Source organism: Humulus lupulus, chromosome 4 (assembly GCF_963169125.1).
Source record: "Humulus lupulus chromosome 4, drHumLupu1.1, whole genome shotgun sequence".
Taxonomy (NCBI): domain Eukaryota; kingdom Viridiplantae; phylum Streptophyta; class Magnoliopsida; order Rosales; family Cannabaceae; genus Humulus; species Humulus lupulus.
The window spans coordinates 237,163,604-237,190,215 of NC_084796.1; the positions used below are offsets into that span (position 1 = coordinate 237,163,604).

Below are 26,612 nucleotides of genomic sequence, written 5' to 3' on the forward strand. Positions count from 1 at the left end.
CAACTGTCAATATCGGTCCAGTCCGATGTAACATATACATCCAATCTTATCTACTTTTCTAATGTTATGGAAAGAACATAACACTGTGATGTGTGGGTAGATCATATCATAGATTGGCAAGTCAGTGTAAATCCTGTGCACTGACTAATCTTAGGAATAACTTATTTTGATCATATAATTATATTTATATTCCACTGTGATTACGTCACTATAAATACGATTACCTATATGCTCAAGATTTAATAGAAGTTTATATTAAACAAATAATCATGAAAATAAAACATGCGAGCAAAGTGATTGACTAAGTTAAAAAATGATTTATGTTCTTTTATTGATAATAAAATGAGATTTCAAAGAAAATGAATTTTAATTAGGGCATAAAACCCCAACAAACTCCCACTTGCACTAACTGTAACTAATGCCTTAATTTTACTAATCCCATTTCCTTGATATGCTTATCAAATGTAGCTTCTGGTAGTGTCTTTGTAAACGAATCTGCAAGATTAAGTTCAGTTGCAATCTTCATAACCTCCACATCTCCCCTAGCCACATATTCTCGAATAATGTGAGACTTCCTTTCTATATGCTTACTCCTCTTGTGACTAAGAGGTCCTTTCGAGTTGGATATCACTCTTGTATTGTCCCAAAACAACACAAGTAGTTTATCCATTTTTGGAATAAAACCAAGATCTGAATAGAACTTCTTTAGCCAGACTATTTCCTTAGCTGCTTCTGACGTGGCTATGTACTCAGCCTCCATGGTGGAATCTGAGATTGCAAACTACTTTATGATTCTCCATATCACAGCTCCACCCCCAAGAGTAAACACCATTCTAGAAGTAGACTTCCTATCATTGACATCAATCTGAATTAGTGTAGCCTACAGGGTTCAGAACACCACCCTTATAGACTAACATATAATCCCTAGTCCGCCTTAAATACTTCAGGATATGCTGCTATCCAATGTTCCGGTCCTGGGTTTGACTGATACCTGCTCACTACTCCCACTACATAGCAGGTATTTGGTCTAGTACAGAACATGGCATACATCAGACTTCCAACTGCAGATGCGTAAGGAACTTTTCTCATTGCATCTTCCTCTTCAGGAGTCTAGGGAGACTGCTTCTTTGAAAGATGAATTCCATGGCGGGATGGTAAACATCCTTTCTTGGAATTTGTCATTGAGAAACGTTCAAGCACTTTATATGTGTAAGCTGCTTGAGATAGAGCTAAGATTTTTTTTCTTTCTATCCCTAATGATCTGGATACCTAGAACATAACTCGCTTCACCCAAATCCTTCATTTGGAATTGAGTGCTCAGCCTATTCTTCACATATGATAATTTCTTAACATTGTTTTCAATGAGTAATATATCATCTACATAAAGAACTAGGAATGCCACTATTTGATTTACCTTTAGATGGTAAACACAAGGCTCATCAATATTTTGTTCAAAGCCATAGGTTTTGATTATTTCATCAAACCTTAGATTCCAGGAACGAGAAGCCTACTTAAGTCCATAAATGGACCTATTCAACTTGCAAAATTTTCCTTCTTTTCCAGCTACTTTAAATCCTTTTAGATGATCCATATAAATGGCTTCGTCAAGCTTTCCATTAAGAAAAGCTATCTTGACGTCCATTTACCAGATCTCATAGTCGAGAGCGGTTGCTATGGATAGGAGGATGCGAATGGATTTGAGCATGGCTACCGGACTAAAAGTTTCCTCATGGTCCACGCCTTCTCTTTGGGTATAACCCTTTGCTACTAATTGAGCTTTATAAGTCTCGATATTTCCAAGAACACCTCATTTCTTCTTGTAGATCCACTTGCACCCAATGGCCCTAAAGTCACTAAGTGCTTCCACAAGATCCCAGACGGAATTTGAGTGCATAGACTCCATTTCCTGTTTCATGGCTTCGAGCCATAGTTCCTTTTCAGGGCTAGCCATTTCCTATTTGAAAGACAATGGATCATCATCACTAGTGTCACCAACAACCATATTGGTTTCACCATCAAAACCATAGAGAACTGGGTTCCTAGAAACCCTCCCACTACGATGTGGCTCCGTCTGTTTGCTCAAGAATAGTGGTACTTTCTTCATTTAAATCGACTTTCATCAATTGGACATGAAGAGTGGGAATTTCATCTTCAACCCGCATTGATGACGATGGAACATTGGTTGGAGTCAATTCTTTATCCATCTCCTCTAAAACTACTTTGCTGCGAGGTTTGAAGTTTTGGACATAGTCATTTTTCATAAAAGTAGCATTCACAGAAGTAAACACTTTCTTTTCTGAATGACTATGGAAAAGCCCACCCCGAGTACCTTTAGGATATCCAACAAACATGCAAACTTCAGTTTGCGGTTCTAGCTTTCTCTCCTTTTTCCTCAAGACATGAGCGGGACACCCCCAGATTCTATAATGGCGTAAACTAGGTTCACGACCATTCTATCATTCTAAAGGTGTTTTAGGGATTGATTTAGATGACACAACATTGAGAATGTCGTTCGCGGTTTCAATTGCATGTCCCCAAAACGAAGTTGGTAGAGTTGAGTAACTAAGCATGCATCTAACCATTTCCAACAAAGTTCTGTTCTGGCATTCCGCTACACCATTTAGTTGCGAAGTAATTGGGGCAGTAAGTTGTGATCAAATCCCAAGTTCAGTTAAATGAACTTGGAACTGCATATTCTAATATTCTTCACCCCTATAAATCATAAGATCTTTAATGTTTTACCTAATTGGTTCTGAGCCATTGCTAGGAATTCCTGAATCTTTGAAAATGTTTATGATTTCCTATGCATTAGGTAAAGATATGAGTATCTAGAGTAATTGTCAATGAAATTGACGAAATACTCAAAACCACCCCTGGCTTGTACTTTCAATGGTCCACAAACATCTAAATGAACAAGTCCAAGTGGTTCTTTGGCCCTATCACCCTTTGCATAGAATGGACGCTTGGTCAGTTTGCCTTCTAGACAAGATTCACAAATAGGTAATTCACCTAAGGTGAGTTCCCTCAAAGGTCCGTCCTTTGTAAGTCTTTGAATCCTATCATAGCCAATGTGACCTAGTCTCAAGTGCCATAAATACGTCATATTACCGTTATCAGTCATTTGATGTTTATTGGTCCTAGGTTTAGCTACTTTGAATAAATCATTGTTAAGAGCGAGGGGTTCGTTAGGTCACAGAATATAAAGCTCGTTTTCCAAACATGCAATACACAATTGTGATCCATTGAAAGAAATAGATACATTAGAACTTGTAAAAGTCATAACAAATCGTTCTAATTGCAACATGGAAACTGAAATTAAATTTATACTAAAATCCAAAATAAAAAATACATCATTTAAAATTAAAAATTTATTTTCGAAATTCAGACGAGCTATTCCATTAGCTTGGACTGCAACAAACGCTCAGTTCCTAACTCTAAGCTTTAAGTCGCCTTTGTCCACTTCCTCCCACAATTTAAGAAGTTGTAAAGAGTTACAACCATGGTTAGTAAATCCATAATTAATAATCCAAACGGATTTATAATTCTCTAAAACACATGTTTCCAAGATAAATGAACTATAATCATTACATTTGTTTTTAGCTGCTAGAAACTTGGGGCAATCCTGTTTCCAATGCCCTTTCTCTTTGCAGTGAAAACACTTACCTTTACCTTTCTTATTTTTCTTGTTCTTCCCCTTAGGCGTTTTTGCAATTGGTTGTGCACTCATCTTTGCAGCCTTTGCAGGCTTAGGGTTGTTGTTTTGTCCACATTTCTTCTTGTTTCCAGCTTTCGAAGATGAAGCTTGGTTAGCATCAGCCTTAGCTGAATCAGCAAGAGTAGTAGTAGTTTTCTTCTTTTCTCCTCCCTTACTTGGTCCACCCATGATAGACTCAAAATTTTGAATCTCGTTCATGAGCTGCGTCAGACCATAGTTGAGTTTATTCAACACATAGTTTGTGGTGAATGGCAGGAAAGCTGGAGAGAGACTGTTGAGGATTAAGCCAACTTGAGTTTCCTCATCTATTATGGCTCCATGAAGTTCAGCTTCCTGAAAGTAGTTTGTCATCTTGATCAGGTGATCACGAACATGTTGAGAAGGTGCCATCCAAGCATTGGCATATTTCTTGGTGGCCTCAAAATGAGTCTGTGCTGACTTGGCACCAAACATGTCTTGGAGTTGATCCATGATTTCATAGGTTGTCTCGACATTCTCCATCTTTGTCTTGAGAGTGTCGACCATACTAGTCAACATGTAGTACCGCGCCTTGTTGTTAGCCGTCTGCCAACGCTCATACGTGTCCCTCACAAACTTGATAGCTCCTTCAGCTGGAACTTCCGGGGATTCCTCAGTCATGATGAACTTGGAGTTGTCACCAATCAACACAATGTTGATGTTTTACTTCAATTTAAGGAAGTTTTCTCTAGTGAGTTTCTCCATCGAAAGTTGAGAAAGGATTGGAGTAGACACAACCATAATTATACTACAAATTACCAATAAAATAGAAATCAATCACATTTACTCAATAAAACTTCTATTCACACAAATTTCAAGAAATAGCACAACATATACCAAAACTATGTAAGATATGAGAAAAAAATACCAAAAATAATCATATCTCTATTTCTTTAGGTTTCTAACTAATCTATGATATCCTTGTCCCAGTTGGCGAGAGTCAAAGATACCACTAGTTAAATAGAGGTATAAACTCATTTAATAAAGGAAACCACTATTAACAACATACTATTCGATCAAAATAAGAAAATAAAATCTCTTATTTTATGAGCTAGACCCACGGTTTCGATAATCATTGATTTAGTCCTAGTAGTCACCGTAGGGGTGAGTCTAGTAGAATTTGACCTATAATTATCTATCTTTCAAAATCTAACATTGTTAAAAAAAACTAATGAACACCTTCCGTAGGGGGGTGAATCAAAGCGCCTTGAGGCCCCATTATGTTATTGACTTTGTTAAACCAACGATGGATTCGAATATAATTCTTATAATAAGCTCATTATAAAATTAAAAATAGTCTTTTTATTATTTATTTTTAGAAAATTAATGACTATGGTTTTCCAAAAAATTGTAAGATTAGAATTTTTAAAACCAAAGTCCTATAATTTCTTATTAATTCTAAAGTGTCACATTGACACAAATTCAATTAATTTAGAATTAATTTGTAGCTAATCAATATTTAGGTTTAACTAATACAATGAACCTATACAATTAAGTCCAACTCAGGTAAATGGGCCTGAACAATTGGGCTTGTATGGAGGAGGGCTGGGTCCAGTATGTCGTTCCCACTACAAAGGCTCCCAATCTTCCATACAAGGTCCAAAAGACAGGAATTTAAACCTTCGTTTTATTAATTATTATTAATTGATTAGGCCTACTATAGCCATGTAAAGCAAATGGGCCTTCACAAGTGGAATCACCCACAAGAGAGGAATTTAAACTTTACATTTTCTAATGGGCCCAAATAAAACCTATCATTTTATGAATATTTTATTTGGAAAAATCCATATATCTAACAAACATATGGGCCACTATATGCATCTAAGCTCAATTGCAAAAATACCACATATAGTGCAAACAGACATGTTATAATTGGATGGGCCTAATCATGTTACTATATGAGCGATTCTATGAATTTATGCAAAAATACAACAATTGATTTCATTTGCAAAAATACCACAATTAATTTTCTAGAATTTATCAAAAAATTAGAATTAATTAAATTTTTACAAAAATAAGCCAATTTAAATAAAATTTATCAGCAATTAACAATAATTAATTTAAATTTCATTTATCAACAATAACCTTGTTTTAGGTTAATTTGAAAAAAAATATTAATTTAATTTAATTTAATTTATTCCGATGCGTATACTGTAAGTATTCTTATCATAGTTTCTCTTTGAATTCAATTTGAGGGCATAATTGTGTATTTCATGCATGTGGGTGAATTATGAATAATACCACATTATATGTGGATTTGTTCGAGCCATTCAGCATGAGATGATCTTTGAATGCAAGTTTTCGGTCTGGTCATAACAGGGTCAATTTTGGGGCTCAGGGTAAGTCTCGAGGTGATTTGAGGATTAGAACATTGCTGGGAATTAAAGGGTAATGGGATATGATTTATTAGCATTTGAGAATATTGGAACTATCGGGAATCGGAGGATGTTAATTATGATTAACGAGATAGGTGGGAAAGGACAGTTTTTCCCTTGGTGGCCTTAAGAGGATTTGAAATGACCTAGGGTTATTTTAGTCTTTTCACCCTAAAAGATATATATTATCCATTAGATGGCTGTGGAAATTAACCAAAATAGAGCACTTCCTCCTTCTTTAACCGATTACCGTTTCTCCTCCATTTCTCTTTGGATTTTGAAACTTCTTTTGAGGAACCAAGCCTTGCTAATATAGGGTTGTGTTCCACCATTGAAGAGGTTCCTAAGCTAAGATTGAGGTGAGTTTCTGGCCATTAAAACCTTAGTTCTTGCTCTGTTTTCATTTGGTTTTCGGTTTGGTTTTTAAGTTGGAAAGTTGAGAATTTAATGGAAGTTTTGGCTAGGGTTACTTGGGTTATGATGCCTAGGATATATGTAGATGATTTTTGGGTTCAATTGGGACTTAAAATGAGGTTTGGAAGCTTTTGGTTCAAGTTGGAAATGGTGGAGTCGAAGGGGGAAAGTTTCAGGGCAAAGCTGGCTGGTGGTGCGCTACTCAGGGGGGATTCTAGTCTGTCTTGGGCGCTGGGCCGCTAGGGGGGTAGTGCTATAGCGCTACCTTGCTTCTTCAGATTTCTGTTTTGGGTGTTTTTAAGGGTTTTTGGCTCGGAGTTTCAATTTGTAAGGCTTGGTATCGAATCTACTCACCGTTTGGGTACAATTCGGGGTCCCAGGAGTGGGGTTTATGTCAAGACCCTTTTATGGTTGGTTTTCCTTAATGGAGGTTGTATTTGGTTATGACTAGGTGGCCGCTAAGGAATTAAAGGATCGATCGTTCTCAAGGGTTGTTCAATTGTTATTTCTCGCCCGAACTAGAGGTAAGAAAACTGCACCCAATATGTGATGCATAAGAAACATAAGATTAGGGCATGCTATGAATGTTAAATATGAGATTGATCAGAGCTTGAGTCTCTGTGTTTGTGCATGATCCTAATTATGCTACCAATTGTTAAGTAAGCATGTTGAATGCCCTACATTTGGATATTTGACAATTGATATATGCCTGGGAGCATTGCTTACTTATGCGTGGCACTGACTAATGTTGACGGTGAGAACTCGTCAACTAAGTTGAGTTGGAAAAAATTATCAAGTAAAGATAGTTAATGAAAAAGTTGTAGAAATTTAAGTAATAACTCAAGAACAATGACAGAACAACAATGGAGAAATCAATCTTTCATTCACTCTCAAGCACTTGTTACAGTAAATTTTCCAACCCCCCTTCAGGTGGAGTTAGAGTTCATTTTATAGTAGGCTCTAATGGCCCTGGGTACATGGTGGTCCAGCAGACCAAATGGTACATAAGTACTCTATCAGGAGAGTGGTTTCAGAAGTTTTGGTCGTGCATCCAGTACAGGGGCAGGCGTCAGGAGGATGTCTCCACTACTTGTCCGTACCCATGTCAGTGGAGTGGGGACAGACATAGTGGCGCAGGTGGTAGTGGTGTCGACTCTGACTCCTGGTCGTAGACGTACGGGCCACAACTCTTACTCCAGTACTCCCACTCCCCCACTGGTACGGGTGTTCGTACTCGACATACAGGGTCTTAGCGGCCGTACCCGGTACTAGATCGTACAAGTATGTTCCATTCAACTCATACCCTGGCCCCTAAGCATTGGGGTTCCCCGGTATAGGGAACGGGACACTTGGCGCACGCAAAGGTGGTGGCATGAGGCGAGACTCTCGGGTCCTTGACACGAGATGCCTGAAGCACCCCGAGGTCACCCACGAGCATGGGTGATAGGCATGCGGCCTCATCAGATGTCTAAGGGTGCGAGGCGAGATGCCTTCCTCGCAAGCCCTTTTGGGGCGCGGCTCCCTTGGCGTGTGGCCCCACTCGCGTGGCCACCTGGTGGCGTGGCTCCCATGCCACTCAAAATTTGAAGGCCATAGCATGTCTCTTATTCCTTCGCGAGGCCTCCTTGGAAGGCCTATTGATGGCGTGGCGCGCGCGGGGCCTCGCCTGGTGTTGGGCGCGCGCGAGGCGCGGGGCCTCACCTGGTGCTGGGCGTGCGCGAGGCGCAGGGCCTTGCCTGGCGCTGGGCGCGCGCGAGACGAGGTGCCTCGCCTGGTGATGGGCGCGCGCGAGACGAGGGGCCTCGCCTGGTGTTGGGCGCGCGCGAGACAAAGGGCCTCGCCTGGTGCTAGTGCGCGCGAGGCCATCTGGGCTGCCGCGCGAGAGGAAACAGTGGCTTGGGGTCATTCCAACCCAACCATATTTTTGGCGTTTATGGGGCCTAAGCATACACTTTGAGTCTTTTAAGGGCGTGGAATATTGAGCGTCCACACTTGCCCCCCAGTCTAGGAGAGGACCTTTAGGTGCTCTTGTAGACTATTCACCTTGATTTGTATAAATAGGCCTTCATCCATGGCCTAATATTTTCACCTTACTTCCTTGGCTTAGTGGTTTGGAGAACCCTTCCTTTTTCAAGAGGTAAGGGGTTCAATCCCTCACACCCTCACTTTTTCCATAGCTTACTTTATTTTATTTTTTTCATTTCATTTTCATCATTTTTTTTTACGTATGAGCTAATTTTTTGGGGTATCTATTTGGTGGCTAACACATCTTTCTGGTCTATTTTTGCAGACGCGTACTTTCGACCCTTTGGTGCTTTTTGGCCCTCGACCTCCTTTCGACCTCGACAACACTCCATCTTATCTGCTTGAGGTATATATATATATATATTTTACATTCATCGGGTCCAAATTAGCATTACTCGGGATGGGATACCTTAGCCTGAGCTTGTAGTGAGTTTGACCATATGCATGCCCCTCTTTTTTATACCCCGTAGTGGGCCATTTAGGACATTTGCATCTGGAGAAATTAAGCCTATTCCTTTGTGTTTTGTAGCCATCCCCTCATTTATACGTGAACCCCTTTTCGCTTTCGGGACGAGGTTTCATGGCCAGTGACAGCTCGTCCGACATACCCCCGGGGGCTGAGTTTATTGACCTGTCCTCAGACTCAGAGTCCCTTGAGGGCAACCCTCACCAGGACTATGACTCCTTAAGGCAGGCCCGCATCCGCCACCTTGAGTACATGGTTGAAATTAGGCGTAAAATTTGGGTGGTGGAGAGCGAAATTGACTCGGTGTCGAGAGGAGACGGAGCACCTCCCCCCTCAGACCTTAGTGACCATGTAGCGAGCCTTAGGATGACCCTTTTTGAATTGCAGTGGGAGTTAGAGTTTATGGAGGGACACCTTCTACCCGAACCTCCCAACTCATCCTCGCCTGATGACGGTCATGGGGCTGCTACCGCTTCTCCTCAGCCCCTAGTCTCAGTTTTTCCTAGCTCAGCGCTTCCGCCGCCGCTCCCTCGATGGAAAACTCTTGCTAGGAAGAAAAAATGGAGGGTCAAGTGTTCTGTCTCTTCCTCACATTTTTCTTTTGGTTTTGTAGATATGCCGAAGGCACGTCGCCAGGTATCTATCTAGGAACAGAACGACGCTCCTTTACTGGCGGCCGAGCTGGTGTCGCATGTGTCCGCGAATAAATTGAAGGAAATTGTGAAGCACTATCGTGTTCCCCCAGAATACGCCTTATATACTCCTCAGGAGGCATGCCGGGCCAACCGCCCTAGGAAGGGTCTTGTGGCTTTGAGCGAACACATTTTGAAGGCGGGTGGTACCATTCCCTTGCACCCGTTTTTCGTAGCGGTCCTTAACTACCCAGACCTGGCCCCCCTTCAGCTGTCGCCCAACATTTGGTTGACCCTAAGTTTCCTTTTTGTGGCGTTCAAGGAACTGGTTAACCGCGCTCCTACGGCGCAAGAGGTGCACTTCCTGTACAATCTCATGGGATCCCCCAAGTCCAAGGGCTTCTTCTATCTGCAAAAGGCCAATAACGAGCTCCCCTTGATAGAAGGCTCAGTGTCCAATACGGAGTCTTGGAAGCAAGATTTTTTCTTCGTGGAGGGCCCTCTCTCTATCCGTGAACACTTTCGCGCCACCCCCAGTAAGTACCCTGGTCCTTCTTTTCTTCTTATTAGAACTTACTATTTTGTACTCAAGCTTGCACTGACACTGGCGTGGATCATGCAGAGCCTTTTGCGGTTCCTTCGGTCATTGGGACTGAGGCGGAGGTCGTGAATGCCCTCATTAATGCTGACTCCGCCATGAAGAAGGCGGTATTCTTATTCATCGTGGCAAATCTCAACCGCCACCAGTTGTCCCCGGTCTCAGACCCCAAGCTCCTGTGGTCGATTCCTGGGTCTAAGAAGACAATGGCTGCACCAGCCGAGCCTTTCCCAGACAAAGGTGAGGCTGAGGAGGAGCCGGGGGAAGCCCCCCTTGAACGCGAGGGACCTCACCAGCGATCCTTGTCCCCCGGGGAATGCCCCCCTTATGACTCCTATGACCAGGACATGGCCTTCCAACCTCAAGACCAGCATGTCGCACCGGGGTGTTATGTATCCCCTGGCCCTGAGGGCTACGACGCCTTCCCTCAGGCTCCTCTCGACCCTGGGTCATCGGGGGCTTATTACGCTGACCTTGCGATGCCCCCCACTGATCTACCAGAGCCTCATTTTTCCACCTTCACTGCGCCCCCCTCCCGCTTCGACAAGCGGGTCATATGTCCCCATCCAGCCAGGTTCCCCTGGCACGGATGGGAAGCCCTGGGTGACTCGGATGGCAACGTCCTACGGATAGCGATACACCCAACTTGCCTCGAGCCTCCCTGTATCTGACTAGACTGGCCTTGGGAACGTGACTCAGTCGGACCTTGGGGAGAACCTAAGGCGCTCCATGACTTGGGTATGTCCTCGCACCTCGCGTCGGCCCTATTATGTATAGGTGTTTATGCATATATATATTTTTTGTCACTTATTTTTGTTGTTAACTTTCTTGTGTAGGCCTATACTGTGGCTTTGCGGTTTGCTGACTCGACTGGCCATCTCTCCGTGCCGTGCACCGAGAGGGATCGTCTTGCGGCACGGGTTCAAGAACTTGAGAAAGAGCTTAATGAAACCAAGGCTAAGTTGTCAAAGGTCCGGACCAAATTTTCCAACTTGCTACTAAAGAGGAAGGAAGTAAGGGCCAAGACCAAGGGGCTACAGGACAAGGTTACCAGCTTGGAGCGTGAACTCCAGGAGGCCACGGCCATCGTGGCCGAGTCGCAGCAGAGAGTTACCCAGTTGGAGCCCGAAGTCGAGGCCCTCAGGGCCGAGCTTCAATCTTCGCAGGAGAGAAATGCTTCCTTGGAGGCGGAAAGGGCTACCACCGAGCGCAGGATCATAGATCGTGCTCTTTACAATGTGTGGAGGCAGGATCCTAATTTCGATTTCTCTTCTTTCGGTGAGCACGTCGTTGCTCGAGCGGCCATGTGGAGTGCCCGCGGTAGGAGGCCCTGAAGTAGTTATTTCATAACATTTGCCAGCTAGCCCTCCGTGGGTGTATGCTCTCTTCCCTTTATTTTTGTACTTTAGGCCTTTGTAATATGACTGTCATTACTACTTTTCTTTGGTAACTCTTGTACTGTCTTCAAAACTTTCTCTTTCAATGTATATATATATGTGTTGTTATTTATCTTTTATTCTACTGCATTTGAGGTCCTTTTGAGCCTGTATGATGGGGTTTGGTTGGTTCCCCTATTTTATTCACCAGGCTAGTGGTCCTTTGGAACCCATGTGAGAGGATTCACTGGGACACCTTTTGGTGCCTCTTGATTACTTTTATTAGGATATTTTGACCCCTTGGGTCCTAACTATCCTTTTATATATTCTTGCGCACGCTTTTTATTTGTTGCGAGAAGCGTCCTTCTCGTCGTTATTCATAGTACTATTTTTGCAAGGGTCTCTTTTAGGGCCTTTTTTGGCTAGACGGATTGGTGGCCACACTAGACTTATTATTGTCATTACCTTCTTTTTTTTTGTAAGTCCCTATGGCCTCCTTGGTGTTCACAAGGGTAGCTAATCCTTGTGATCCCAGGGGATGCCTTGTAAGGACTTCGTTTAAGGCCCTGGTATAAGGGGTCCCTTTGGGATCCCCCATTAAAGGGTTCATTTTTTTTCTTAGGGTCACTTCCTCCTGATGGAGGGCCCTTTTTAGGATCCTCCTAGTGCGTAGGGTCTTTTTTAGGGTCCTCCTGATAGGGGGTCGTTTTTAGGGTCCTCTTGGTAGAGGGTCCCTTTTAGGGGCCTCCTTTTTAGGAGGGCAAGGGGTCCTTTTTAGGATCCTCTGTTTTAGGAGGGCAAGGGATCCTTTTTAGGATCCTCCGTTAGAGGGTCCTTTTTAGGTTCCCCTTGTCAGTTGCATGTTTTCGCCTCCTGTCCTGCCCCCCAAGTGCTTGGTGAAACTTATTTCGGCAGGCACTTTGGCTGATGCCCACGTAGCGAAGAAAAGTACATACGAAGTTGCAAACAGTTTCATTCATAAAATTCTGGCTACAACGATACATATGAGATTTATATAGAAAATAAAATAAAAAAGACTCACACCTACTCAGGAGGTTATCAAAGTAACCTCTTTGATTCTTCTCTATCATACTGAAATAGCGTGCAACACTTGCCCTTTTAGCACCGGGCATGGACGCCTTACTGGTAAAACTTCCTAAGGTGCTCCGTGTTCCATGCTCGAGGTATGATGGTGTCGTCCATGCGCGCCAACTTATAGGTGTTTGGGGGTATGCATTGAGCAACCTGGTAGGGCCCCTCCCAGTTCGCCCCCAACACTCCTGCTCCTAGGTCTCGCGTGTTAGGGAGTACCTTCCTCAGCACCAAGTCGCCAACTCTGAAAGTTCTCTCTCGCACCCTCGAATTGTAGTACCTTGCGGCGCGCTGTTGGTATACTGCCACCCTCATTTGTGATTTTTCTCTCTTCTCTTCAAGCATGTCCAAGCTCTCAGACAGAGCTATGCGGTTGGCTTCGTCTCCATACGCCTGTACCTTGAGGGACTCAACCTGCATCTCAACCGGGAGTATGGCTTCGCATCCGTAGGCCAAGGAGAATGGAGACTCCCCAGTAGTCGTGCGTGTGGTGGTTCTGTAAGCCCACAGCACATTTGGTAGCTCCTCTACCCAGGCTCCCTTCATCTTTTCTAGCAAGACCTGTCCATTGATGGAAGCTCTTGGGGTATACACAATATCAAATTGACTCAACTCTATCGACCATTTCATCAGCCTCCCTGAGGTCTCAGGCTTATGCAAGACCTGCCTCAAGGGACTATTTGTCAGGACTTCAATCACGTGCGCATGGAAGTAGGGCCTCAACTTCCTCGAGGCCACCACTAACGCATAGGCCAACTTTTCAATCTCTGGGTAACAGTTCTCCGCGTCTACCAGACGCTTACTGATATAGTACACGGGTTGTTGCTGCTTCTTCTCCCCTTTAACCAAGGCTGCGCTTATGGCATGCTCAGACACTGCCAAGTATAGGTACAACCTCTCGCCCTTCTCAGGTTTCGCCAACAGGGGTGGCTTTCCCAAGTGCTCCTTCAGCTTGACAAATGCCTCTTCGCATTTTTCATCCCAAGCGAACTTTTTGCTCCCTTTGAGGATGTCAAAGAAGGGGAGGCACTTATCGGTGGACCTCGAAATAAATCTATTAAGGGCCGCCACCCTTCCCGTTAAGCATTGCACTTCCTTCTTGTTCTTTGGTGGGCTCATATCTATTAGGGCCTTTATCTTATCACGATTGGCCTCGATGCCTCTGGAATTGACCATGAAGCCCAAGAATTTTCCTGAGGATACACCGATGGTGCACTTGATGGGATTCAACTTCATTCGGTATTTCCTAAGTGTGTCGAACATCTCACCAAGGTCCTTGTTGAGATCTGTTGCATTCTTGGTCTTCACTAACATATCATCCACATACACCTCCATGTTCCTCCCTATCTGGTTAGCGAACATCTTATTCACCAACCTCTGATAAGTGGCACCCGCGTTCTTTAACCCGAAGGGCATCACCTTGTAACAGTAGAGCCCTTTATCTATAATGAATGACGTGTGCTCTTCATTTGCTGGGTTCATTGGGATCTGGTTGTACCCTGAGTAGGCGTCCATGAAACTCAGTAATTCATGTCCTGCCGTCGCGTCTACTAGCTGATCTATCCTTGGGAGTAGGAAGCTGTCCTTAGGACAAGCTTTATTTAGGTTCGAGAAATCGACGCATATCCTCCATTTCCCATTTGGCTTCAGAATGAGTACTGGCTTCAACACCCACACAGGGTTAAAAGACTCACGGATGAACCCGTTGGCCTTCAGCTTGTCAACCTCCTCCTTTAATACTGCGTACCTTTCTGGGTCTAACGCCCACCTCTTCTGCCTAACGGGCCTCGCTTCTGGGGTGATATTCAAATGGTGGCACATCACACAGGGGTCTATACCCACCATATCCTCATGACTCCATGCAAATAAGTCTAGATTATCCTTCAAAAACCTTATCAACTCCTCCTTCACGTCATTTTTCAGGCTTCTCCCTATCTTTAATTTTCTTAACGGTTCCTCCGTCACTGTATCCTCCTTTACTTCCTCCACTGGTTCCACTCTTAACTCTTCCACGACTTGAGGGTCCAGCTCTTGCGGACTCCCCGCAGGCACACGTAGCTCCTCATGTATCACCATAGCCATTGGTTCCCACGGTTTCACAGGCGCACAGAGTGAGGTATTGTAGCACTCCCTTGCCTCTTTCTGTTCTCCCTTCATACTAACGACCCCTCCTGGGGTTAGGAACTTGAAAACCAGGTGATATATTGAAGTTATGGCTTTCAATTCTCTTAGGGATGGTCTCCCCAATACCGCATTGAAAGCTGATGCACAATCTACTACAACAAAGTTAGCCATGACTGTAGTCTGCCGGGGTTGCTCCCCCATGGTGAGTGCCAATTCGATCATCCCTAGGGGTTGCACTGAGTCCCCCATGAATCCATATAGGGATGATTGGCAGGGCTTCAGATGACGAATGCCCAATCCCATCTTTTCTAAGGCAAGGCGGTATAGGATGTCCACCGAGCTCCCGTTGTCCACTAGGACTCGATGCACGCGCATATTTGCCAACTGAACTGTCAACACCAGCGGATCATTATGGGGAAAGTGTACCCCCACGCATCCTCCTCAGTGAATGTTATCGAGTCATTTTCCCCCTTGAAACTTTTCGGGGGTCGCGGTTCCAAACTCATGACGCAGGGGGGCGGACTTCGCCGAGCCTCCCTTGCATATCTATCTCGCCCCTTCCAAGAGTCCCCCCCAAATCCTGGACCTCCGAAAATGGTTCGGACCTCCCCCTGTATTTCTGGGGCTCGCCCTTGTGCCAAGGGTGCCGCAGGCTCGTCCTCTGGCTTTGGCTTTTCTTTCCTAACATAACGGCCCAGGTGTCCCCGGTGGATGAGCTCTTCAATTTCTTCCTTCAAATGGATACACTCTGCCATGGTGTGACCGATATCCTTGTGGTACTGGCAGTGTCTACTGGGGTCCCTTTTGGACCGATCCTTTCTCATTGGTGGGGGCTTTTTGAAGGGAACTCGATCTTCGTTGGTGAGGTAAATATGCTCCCTAGTATCTGTGAGGTTCGTATAGTAAGTATAATCCGCTTGCCTATGATCATTCCCTCGTTTGGTTTTCCTCTGCTGGTCATCTCTTGACCCATCGTACGCCCTTTTCTTCTTTGTCACATTCGACCCATCGTTAGCTGGGAGATTCGTTAGCTGGGAGCTTCGCGTGGGGCTCCTCCTTTCCTGCCTTTAAGTTTGCGTGGCCATCCTCCACACGGATGTACTTCTACGCTCTCTCGTAGAAGTCATCTAAGTCGGTGACTTCCCTCTTCAACATGTTGTCCCACAACTTGCTTCCTGGGTTCTCCCATCATCTACTGGTACGGTGGTCTCCACCTCATCCTGGCATTTCTCCTTCCTCTTAGGCAAGGTCACGCTCGATTTACCCTGCAACAGGCCATTCAGGACCTCTTGTATGTTCTCCAAGGTGGTCTCCAACCTTTGGTTCTTACGGTGGAGCTCACGTATTTCCTCTTCATAGAATCGAGACTTCGAGCTCGAGCTCACGGAATGGACCCGGGGATGCTTGTAATGCCTACGGGTAGAGGGGCCCGGGTCCTGTCGGCCGGAGTTCGGTACTTGTGGTGGTTTTGGGAGAGGGAACTCATTAGCATTTCCCGGTGGTGCTCTTGGAGGACTTTCTCCAGGTGGAGCGGCCGGTGACGAGGCCACTCTATCACCTCCGTGAACCTCAGGGTCCTTCGGGGGCTCCACGTCTCTAGCCAGAGGAGCGTCCTTCATGGAGGCCTTTAGCTAGACTCTGTTCAGGTGAACCTGTACCTCTCACGGTTCCCTAAGTCGCTTCGAACGTCTTGGCATTTCTTCTCACCGGAAAAAATGGTAGAACAGTAGCTTGGAAATAACGTTCCCACAGACGGCGCCAAACTCTTGACGGCGAGAACTCGTCAACTAAGTTGAGTTGGAAAAAATTATCAAGTAAAGATAGTCAATGAAAAAGCTGTAGAAATTTAAGTAATAACTCAAGAACAATGACAGAACAACAATGGAGAAATCAATCTTTCATTCACTCTCAAGCACTTGCTACAGTAAATTTTCCAACCCCCCTTCAGGTGGAGTTAAAGTTCATTTTATAGTAGGCTCTAATGGCCCTGGGTACATGGTGGTCCAGGAGACCAAATGGTACATAAGTACTCTGTCAGGAGAGTGGTTTCAGAAGTTGTGGTCGTGCATCCAGTACAGGGGCAGGCGTCAGGAGGATGTCTCCACTACTTGTCCGTACCCATGTCAGTGGAGTGGGGACAGACATAGTGGCACAGGTGGTAGTGGTGTCGACTCTGACTCCTGGTCGTAGACGTACGGGCCACAACTCTTACTTCAGCACTCTCACTCCCCCACTGGTACGGGTGTCCGTACTCGACATACAGGGTCTTAGCGGCTGTACCCAGTACTAGATCGTACAAGTACGTTCCATTCAACTCATACCCGGGCCCCTAAGCATTGGGGTTCCCAGGTATAGGGAATGGGACACTTGGCATGCGTAAAGGTGGTGGCGTGAGGCGAGACTCTCGGGTCCTTGACACGAGATGCCTGAAGCACCCCGAGGTCACCCACGATCATGGGTGATAGGCATGTGGCCTCATCAGATGTCTAAGGGTGCGAGGTGAGACGCCTTCCTCACAATCCCTTTGGGGGAGCGGCTCCCTTGGCGTGTGGCCCCACTCGCGTGGCCACCTGGTGGCGTGGCTCCCATGCCACTCAGACTTTGAAGGCCATAGCATGGGTCCTATTCCTTCGCGAGGCCTCCTTGGAAGGCCTATTGATGGCGTGGCGCGCGCGGGACGGGGGGCCTTGCCTGGTACTGGGCACGCGCGAAACGCGAGGCCTTGCCTGATGCTGGGCGCGCGCGAGGCGCGGGGCCTTGCCTGGTGCTGGGCGCGCGCGAGACGAAGGGCTTCGCCTTGTGCTGGCACGCGCGAGGCCATCTGGGCTGCCGCACGAGAGGCAGCAGTGGCTCGGGGTCATTCCAACCCAGCCATATTTTTGGGCGTCTATGGGGCCTAAGCATACACTTTGAGTCTTTTAAGGGCGTGGAATATTGAGCGTCCACAACTAACTAGTTAGAATTAGCAATGGTGCCAGTATTAACTGTGAAGTTGTGACTTACTTGTCAAGTTCGGCAGTAGTACTGAGCACTGGTCACATGGTATTGGCTAAAAGTCAAGAACGGTTTTAGCATGTTTAACGTAAGCCGACCAAGATTAGATCTAATCGACATCTACATTGAATGACTCAAATGAGCATTAATGCTAGACTGACCTCAAGTTCGATGAAAACTAAAAGCGCTTGTCTAGCCTAAGGCTAGTCACTTAGAGCCAGGGCCAGAGAGCCCCAGTGACTGTTTAGTCACATGGCTATGGGTGCTGAGCCCCGTAGTGACTTACCCATCAGTCACTCATCTGATTAGAGCCAGTGCCAAAAGGCCCAGGTGACTTTTTCGTCACATGGCTATGGGTGTTGAGCCCGTAGTGACTACCCATCAGTCACTCACTACGCCGTCACATGGCTGTGGGTTCTGAGCCCCATATTGACTTGCTCGTCAGTCACTCATTATGGTTAAACAGAACCTCGAAGTGATATTCACTCATCTGTTAAGGGCTATAAGCTCTGTATGATTATAGTGATCATCAGTCACATGGTTGTTGGTGCTGAGCCCCGTAATGTCTTGCTCGTCAGTCACTTATTATGGTTAATGGAACCACAAAGTGTTAAATAACTCATCCGATTAGGATTGACTTGATAGTCATCCATTCAGGAGGGCAGGATTCCTCATCATGAATCCCCCGTTATTGTCTGAACTTGTTTGCATGTATCATTAAGGCTATAATTGTTAGGCATGCACATTATGATTTGATAACATGTTATTATTGTTCATGAGCATATTGATTTTTTTTGCTGGGCTTCGGCTCACGGGTGTTATGTGGTGCAGGTGAAGGCAAAAGAAAGCTGGACCATTCTTGAGTTAGAGAGCTTAGATGACAATGTGTACATATGCGGCTGCTCGACCTCCACGGCCGAGGGTTGAAAGAGGAACTAGGTTCAAACCCTATTTTGCTGCTTAGATCAGCTGGTTGTAAATATTTTCTTGTAATTAACCTTTAAATTATATTTTTGGGGTCCCAATGTATACAGTAAACATTTTAGTGAAACGTTATATCTTAACCAAAATTTTTAACCCTAAATCGTTAATCATACTTAGTTACACGATTATGGTAAAATGACTCGATTAGCATGTTTAGCACTATTTAAAAGGCACATCGTAACGGTCCCTGGAGTTTAGGGTGTTACAGATATAGTGAGATTTCGGTATCAAGGTTTATATCAATTCATAAGATCATTCAAGGTATTCTTATCCTTAAGTTCAATTCATTATGGTTCTTTAATTTTCTTTTATTTTCTTTCAGATCCTAACTCTTGTTTATGATTCTTGATTAGGTGTTTAAGTTTATTGAAACTTAAGGTTATTTTCGGTAAGTTTCTTCTTGAAGGTTTAGTTCTCTTTTCATCTTCATTCTTTAGAAATACTCATGGTGTTGTTGTTGGTTTTTAGGAGTGCTCTAATCCTGTTCTTCTTCTCAATATCCTGATTTGTGGAAAGGAAAATAGGATAGATATGTGTGTTTATATGTTCTGCTATGTTATGATATATATATATATATAATTATGTCTTGTAGTCATTTGGGGCTTATAGTTGCTTAGATAGAAAACCCTAATATTTTTTATGTCTCTTGGGGCTTATAGTTGCTTTGATAACAAACCCCAAGAATTTTTATCATTTTCATGGTTTAGAGTTATGATTTACCCTACCTCGATTAGTACACAGAGGACCTAGATGGGTTATCATACACTACCATGTGATCTAACCTACCTCTATTAGTAGACATAGGACCTAGATGGTTTATCACATGCCATGTTAATGAGTTAATGGCCATTAATATTGTAGTCCTATATGATATATGTTTTTGTAGTCATATGTTTTATAGTATAAGTTTATGATTTATGTTATATGTTGTTAGTAGATTTTCCTTGCTGGGCATTAGGCTCATTCCTTTATTTTTAGCTTGACGCAGGAAAATGAATATGGAAGGTGGAAAGATTCATGGCAACTTGGCTTGTGTGTTGAGGATGAATGGATTGAATAGACTTTGTGACGATCAAAATCGAGGATGGCGTTCTTTTTAAGTCTTTTTAAATTATGTTTTGATGTATTTCCGCAATTAGTATTTAAGCAATTAAAGTTTATGTTTTATGTTTTATAAATAAAGGGATCCCATACCATATCACATTTTATTTTATATTTTTACATTATTTTGTATTGGTAAAATATTTTGGGTTTTAAATAAAGTTATGTTATTTCCTATGTATGTTTCCCAAAATAGTAGCTATGTCTAATAGTTTTGATGGTCCAAGGTCTTAGAAATAGTTGGGTCATTACAGTTTGTATCAGAGCAATGGTTCATATGAACGAAGTTCTCCTTGATACATACGCACAAGCTCTGAATCTGTCCTCCAATGTAAGTGTTCATGTTTATTATGTTTGTGTTAATAGCCAAAGTTTTAGCGGTTATGTTTTCAGTTAAGAATGGATGGAGCCTTGACCTATGAGGATATCTGAGCCATTAAGGTATTGAAAAGGATTAGAGAAACAAGGAATACAATTGGAGTGTTAGAAAGAATCACTCAGAGATTAATCTTATTCCACAAGAAGATAGTTCATCTTCAGACTACTAAGCAAATTATGATGAGAGCTACGGAGCAATATGCCTTAGTAATTAGGCTTTTTATTGATTTTCCTTCTGTAATTTCAATTTTAGAAGAAATATGGGAGACTATAGATGATGAAGATGATTTATCGATAGCCATGAGATATTGTTTTCTCATACTCAGGTTCACCTCTAAGTTGGAATTTCAATTTACAAATGAGCAAAAACATAGAATCTTTATGAATCTTCCCCGAGGAAATTTTGAGGCTCAAGATAATGATGATTATGAGGAGATAGATGATGATATGTTAGATGAAGGGTCAAATGTAGAAGATCCCGATTTTTAAATTCACCCAAGCTATGTTAGTTTAGTTTATTTATTTAATTATTTTTGCATTTATGATTGTACTTAGTGAAAACCTTTTTCCAAATGAATATTATTGTTATTTTTTAATGACATGTATGAGTTTGATTTTTTTTTACAATCATAATAAATTTAAATAAATAAATAATGACCAAGTTCGGTGAGGGTGGATACAAATCAATAGACCAAGTTCTATATTGAGAGTTTAGGAGGCCATAGTAGTGGGAACGATTTTATTGATCCCAGCCCTCCCTCAATATGGTTAACTTTGGAACAGCGACGAGTTTCGAGCCTGAGAATTAAGTCATATGGGATGATTAGAAACAGACTTAGAAAGTAATAAAGATGGCTTATTATTCTACGTATAGAAACACACCCTAATTATAAAGAAGGCTTACATAATTCTTCATAAGAAATCATAACTAATAGGTCCGAGTTATGTTTGCTTAGATTAAATTTTTCCTTAGAGCCTATTAGGGTAAGTTCTAACATGTTTTTCTCGACTGTTAGAACTTCGTTAAAGATATTGGTTAGAAGTTCTGCACACACAAATGCCAATGCCTTCAGCGCTTCTCATGAGACTAATGAAGCCCCTCCAGTTCGCAGAAGGGGAATATATGCTACCAATATTGCTACTAACAGAATACACCACCGCCTCCGGTTGACAACACCGCTAAAATTGTCCGGCTGTGGCAACAAGCGGAAGAACTGCTGCAGTAACAAAGACAACAGGCTCAGCCGTAGCCACAGACTCAGACTCAGCCTCAACCTCAGTCGCAATCGCAGCTTCAGCAAATGGCTCAAGCACCCCAACAAGTAAGTCCTTATGGGGGATGGCCAATGGCAAACTATGCGCCTTACCCAGCTTAGTAAATGGAGCCAATTACGAACGGTTTTGTAAGCAACACACTCCAAACTTTGAAGGGACAACGGATTCCTTTGAGGCAGAAGAATGGCTCAGAAATGTAGATCCAATCCTCGCACACATGAACCTCGGCAATGCAGATCGTATATCTTGCGTTTCTTATATTCTGAAGAATGATGCTAGAATATGGTGGGACTTAGTACAACAGACTAATGACGTCGCCACCATGACATGGACTAGATTTGTGTAACTCTTTCACCAGAAGTATTACAACTCAGTAGTCATCACTACAAGGGTAGAAGAGTTCACCAGTCTGAAGCAAGGCAACTTATCAGTAGCAGGGTATGCTCGATAGTTCGACCGACTAGCTAAGCTTGCACCAGAGTTGGTCCCAACCGATTTCCTGAGGGTCACCAAGTTTGTTAGAGGACTCAGACCAAATATTGAGCTAGGAGTCTAGCTATCAAATCCTGGAACCACTACTTATGTCAATGCTCTAGAAATGGCTATAGAAGTAGAAAGGCTTTAGGGGAATGTTAGTAAAGAGGAGGCCAGTAAGCCTGAACCTAAACAGCAAAATCAACCTTAGAACGGTTGGAACAACAACAACAACAACAAAAACCATCAGCATAGCAACAATAATGGTTAGAAGAGAAGGAATCCTGACAACAAGCAATCCGACAATGATAAAAGAGCACGGAAAAATAATGGAAGCGATAGGTCGGGTTATGTAGAATACCCGCAGTGCTCCAAATGCCAAAAGAAACATCCTAGGGAGTGTGGTGCAAACACTAAAGGATGTTACAATTGTGGTCAGGAAGGTCATCAGAAGAAAGAATGTCCACATCTCAAGCAAGAAGAGAAAAGGGCAGCAAGATGGTTCCTGCCAGAGTCTTTGCCTTTACCTAGGGAGAAGCTGAAGCTAGTAATAAAGTGGTCACAAGTCAGATTCCTATCCTCGATAATATATGTTCGGTATTATTTGATTCGAGAGCAACACACTCATACATCTCGTTTGGAATGATAGAGAAATTAGACAAACCTTGTGAAAGATTTAGAACTAGGTTTAGGATAGAATTGTCTTTGGGCAAAGTAGTCATATCATCACCGATAGTACGAGGCGTACCGATCAAAATTGAGGACGTAGAACTAAAAGGAGAGTTGATAGAGCTAGAGATTAAAGACTTCGGTGTAATACTAGGCATGGATTGGCTAGCAAGGCATGGCGTAACCATCGACTGCAGACACAAGCAAGTGACGTTCGAGACTCTTGACGGTCAGAGACTATGTTTAATGGGAAAGATTTTAGGACTACGAACACCGCTTATTTCATCTCTCAAAGCTCAAAGGATGATAGAAAAAGGATGTCACACATTCTTAGCTAGCGTCACAAAAGTGGTAAAGGAAACACCACTAAAGGTGGGAGATGTATGCATCATAAAAGAATTCCCAGAAATATTTCCTGACAACTTACCAGGGTTGCCGCTGACTCGGGAAATTGACTTTACAATCGAACTAGTACCGGGAACTGAGCCTATCTCAAAGGCACCATACCGGATGCCCCTACCGAACTCAAGGAGTTAAAGATGCAGTTAGAAGAACTCTTAGACTTGAGTTTCATTAGACCAAGCCATTCGCCATGGGGAGCACCGGTTCTATTTGTGAAGAAGAAGGACAGAAGCATTCGAATGTGTATAGATTACCGTGAGCTTAATAAGGTGACAATTAATAATAAGTACCCGCTACCCCGGATCAATGACTTGTTTGATCAACTCCATGGAGCGACCATGTTTTCTAAGATTGATCTACGGTCCGGGTATCACCTGCTCAAGGTACGGGAAAAAGATATTCCTAAGACAGTTTTGAGAACTCGATATCGACATTATGAGTTTTTAGTTATGTCTTTTGGTCTTACCAACGCTCCAGCCGCATTTATGGATTTAATGAATCATGTCTTCAAGGATTACTTGGAAAAATTCGTCGTAGTGTTCATCGACGATATTTTGGTGTACTCCAAGGAAGAATTCGAGCACAAGGAACATTTAAGAATGACCATGTTGCGATTGAAGGAGCATTAACTTTATGCCAAGTTCAAGAAGTGCGAATTTTGGCTTTCGCAAGTAACGTTCCTTGGCCACCACTACAACAATTTTTCTCAAATAGTACATTAAAATATAACATAATTTTAGAAGTGATATTGATAGGGAGACTTGGAGAAAAAAAGACCTGGGGAAAAAAAAATTAGGCGGCAAATGAAACACTTTTTGCCGCCTGAAATTGACAAAAGAGAACAGAAAAAAAAACGTATCCCTAATCTTTCAGTGCCTCTCTCTCTCGCTCAAATCCCTAATCTCTACCAGTCTTTCTCTCGTTGCATTCAGTCACAAATCCCTAATCCATAATCCCTAATCTCTCAGTGCATTCAGTCTTTCTCTCATTCGCTCTCCCTTGCTCTTTCTCTCATTCGCTCTCTCACATTCTCTCGGCTTTCTAACCCTCGCGTCGTTGAACCACACCACAACCACACCCTGTTGAAGCCTCCCTCACGCCGGTACTCACGCAACTGAAGCATTTGTGAGAAATGGGCTTCTTTCTTTCTATCTCTAATTATTATTAACTCTAACTGTTTTTTTTTTCTTCTTGGCAGTTTCCAAAAATAGGAGGCAAATTTTGGTTGGCATGACCATGAGTTTTGCTGGGTTTTCGTGTAATCCAATTTTTTCCAATGCATTTGCAGAGACCGGTATCATTGCCTTCCCTTCTTTAAAGTTACCATTTTTAGTTCTTATTCTAAAGTGGGTATTGGGTTATTCTTACAGAAGTGGCAGAGGGTTTTCGTATCTTCACTGAGGATGTAAACAAGTTTAAGATATCTGTACCAAAAGGTGAGCTGAAAATGGCTGCTTTTTCAGTTCAGCTTGTGTTGTGTATAATTTCAATTATTTGCTTTTTGTAGGGTGGTCATTGGCTGCAAGTGAGCCTGATGGGTTCAAATCCGTCACTGCTTTCTACCCAGAAGGGAACACTAGCTCCAATGGTATGAATTGTAGTTTTCTTCCTTCATCAACTGATTGATCTCTATGTGTTTGATAAAATGCCTTAATGGGGTTTGGTTTGGTTTCATTTTTCACCACTACCAGTGAGCGTTGTGATTACGGGGCTTGGTCCGGATTTCACCAAGATAGAATCATTCGGCAAAGTTGATGAGTTTGCTGAGACTCTGGTGGGCATCCTCAAATTCTGCCAAGTAGTTACATTTTATTATTATTATTATTTATTTTCCTTTCTTAAACTCAATTCGTAATCTTTACAAACAGGTGAGTGGATTGGACAGGAGCTGGCAAAGACCACCAGGTGTGGAAGCCAAACTTATCAACAGTAAATCTTCTAATGGTAAGACTATATATAATCCAGCATTCTAGTCCTGGTTTTAGCAAACTCTGGTATGGACTATGTGGTATAATTTGAACTGAATCATGTCAGGTTTCTACTACATCGAGTACACCCTGCAAAGACCAGGGGAGACTCACAGATACTTGTTCTCAGCGCTTGGAATGGCATCCAATGGTTGGATCAACAGGCTATACACCATCACTGGACAGGTATTTATAAATGCTCAAGATTTTGTGTTAATTAGGTGGGGTTCGGGTGGGGAAAGGGTGCGTGTATGTACGTGTGTGATTTAGATAACTGCTTGGTGCATATGTGTTTTTCTGTTTAACTAAGCGTTCAGCTGTAAATTTTGTATAGTCAACTTTCAAATGTGAAGAGCGTAGAAAGAAGTTCTAGGCCATTTGTAATGCGTGTTCTCGATGATGAGGTGGATGACATTGACAATGCATATGAGGAAGCTCAAGATAGAAGATCCCTTTCCGCTAATAGGTTTAATTTTAACGACCTTTATGTTAGGTATGTATTTAACTGGCCTTGATTGTTTTCCTTTACTTATATTCCATTTATCAATTCAAGTTTTGCATCCCTATTCTGTCATCAAAAGCTTTATTCAGCTGTTGTGTATTAATGTATAAAAATGTGGGACATGCCCCTCAAGTGGTTGTTCTTTTGGTTCACCAATCTTGAATTAGATCTTTAGTTCTTTTTTTCGAATAGAAAAGGAAATAGCACTGCAGAAGTATGCCTTATTATTTTTTGAGCAAAGTATATCCCAAGAGAACAGTATTTCAACTCTTTCCTATTTTGTTTATAACATTAGCTTTTTGTATGTTAACTGTTCATGCCTACTTGTCACTTAAAAAAAAAATACTTTGCTGCCAACAAATAAGTTCTCTTCAGTTGTAACTATCCTAATTTATAAGATATTTCTACTTTTGTTTTGCTCAAGCAATATTCATCTTCAATATATAAACCGTGTGTTATTCCTGTGATTGGAGGGAGGCAGATTTTTTTTTTTTGTTTTCCTGTTCTACATTTACTTGGCTGAGACTGTTCCTATTGTTACTTATCTAAGTTTTACAATTTATTCAATTTTTAGCTTGAGAAGCTGAGTGACATACAGTGCCAACCTGAGTCACAGCTAAAGTTCATAACAGAGGCCTGGCTTCAGGTAAGATAATTTAACTTTTATTGCAAGGTTAATAGTATTATTGAGCTTGATTCTAAACTTATCTTTGTTTTGCCCTCTTTTAAGTTTTAACTTTGGCTTTTTGTGCAGGTGAGGCAGAGTCTAGGTTGGAAAGACTTCATCAATGTGCAGAAAAGGAGCTACATGTTTACCTTAATGCAGAGGGCCAATCAAAAGACTTCAATGAGTTTCGCACAAAACTTGCTGGACTGACCAGGTAGTTGCCAAACCAAAAATTTACTTGGCTTTTTTCTTTGAATCAGAAGGTCCTGTGCAACATGCATATTAATATTAATTTGTCTATGTGTGTGAATAAATATCTATCTATATATATAGGGAGCTAGTTCGGTAGGGGTGTTTTCCCTAT

At 42.8% G+C, this 26,612-nt stretch overlaps 1 protein-coding gene across 1 annotated transcript in view; it reads left to right on the forward strand.

The window, feature by feature from the left end:
- The window catches only part of LOC133833028 (psbP domain-containing protein 3, chloroplastic-like), a 62,322-nt gene extending 36,812 nt beyond the window's left edge, over positions 1-25,510 (forward strand). The window contains exons 3-7 of the mRNA XM_062263292.1: positions 24,311-24,406; positions 24,554-24,700; positions 24,804-24,886; positions 24,981-25,056; positions 25,147-25,510. Of these exons, the coding sequence (XP_062119276.1) occupies positions 24,311-24,406; positions 24,554-24,700; positions 24,804-24,886; positions 24,981-25,056; positions 25,147-25,349 (605 nt within the window). The 3' untranslated portion in view covers positions 25,350-25,510. The remainder of the gene's footprint in view (positions 1-24,310; positions 24,407-24,553; positions 24,701-24,803; positions 24,887-24,980; positions 25,057-25,146) is intronic.
- The last annotated feature ends 1,102 nt before the right edge of the window (positions 25,511-26,612 follow it).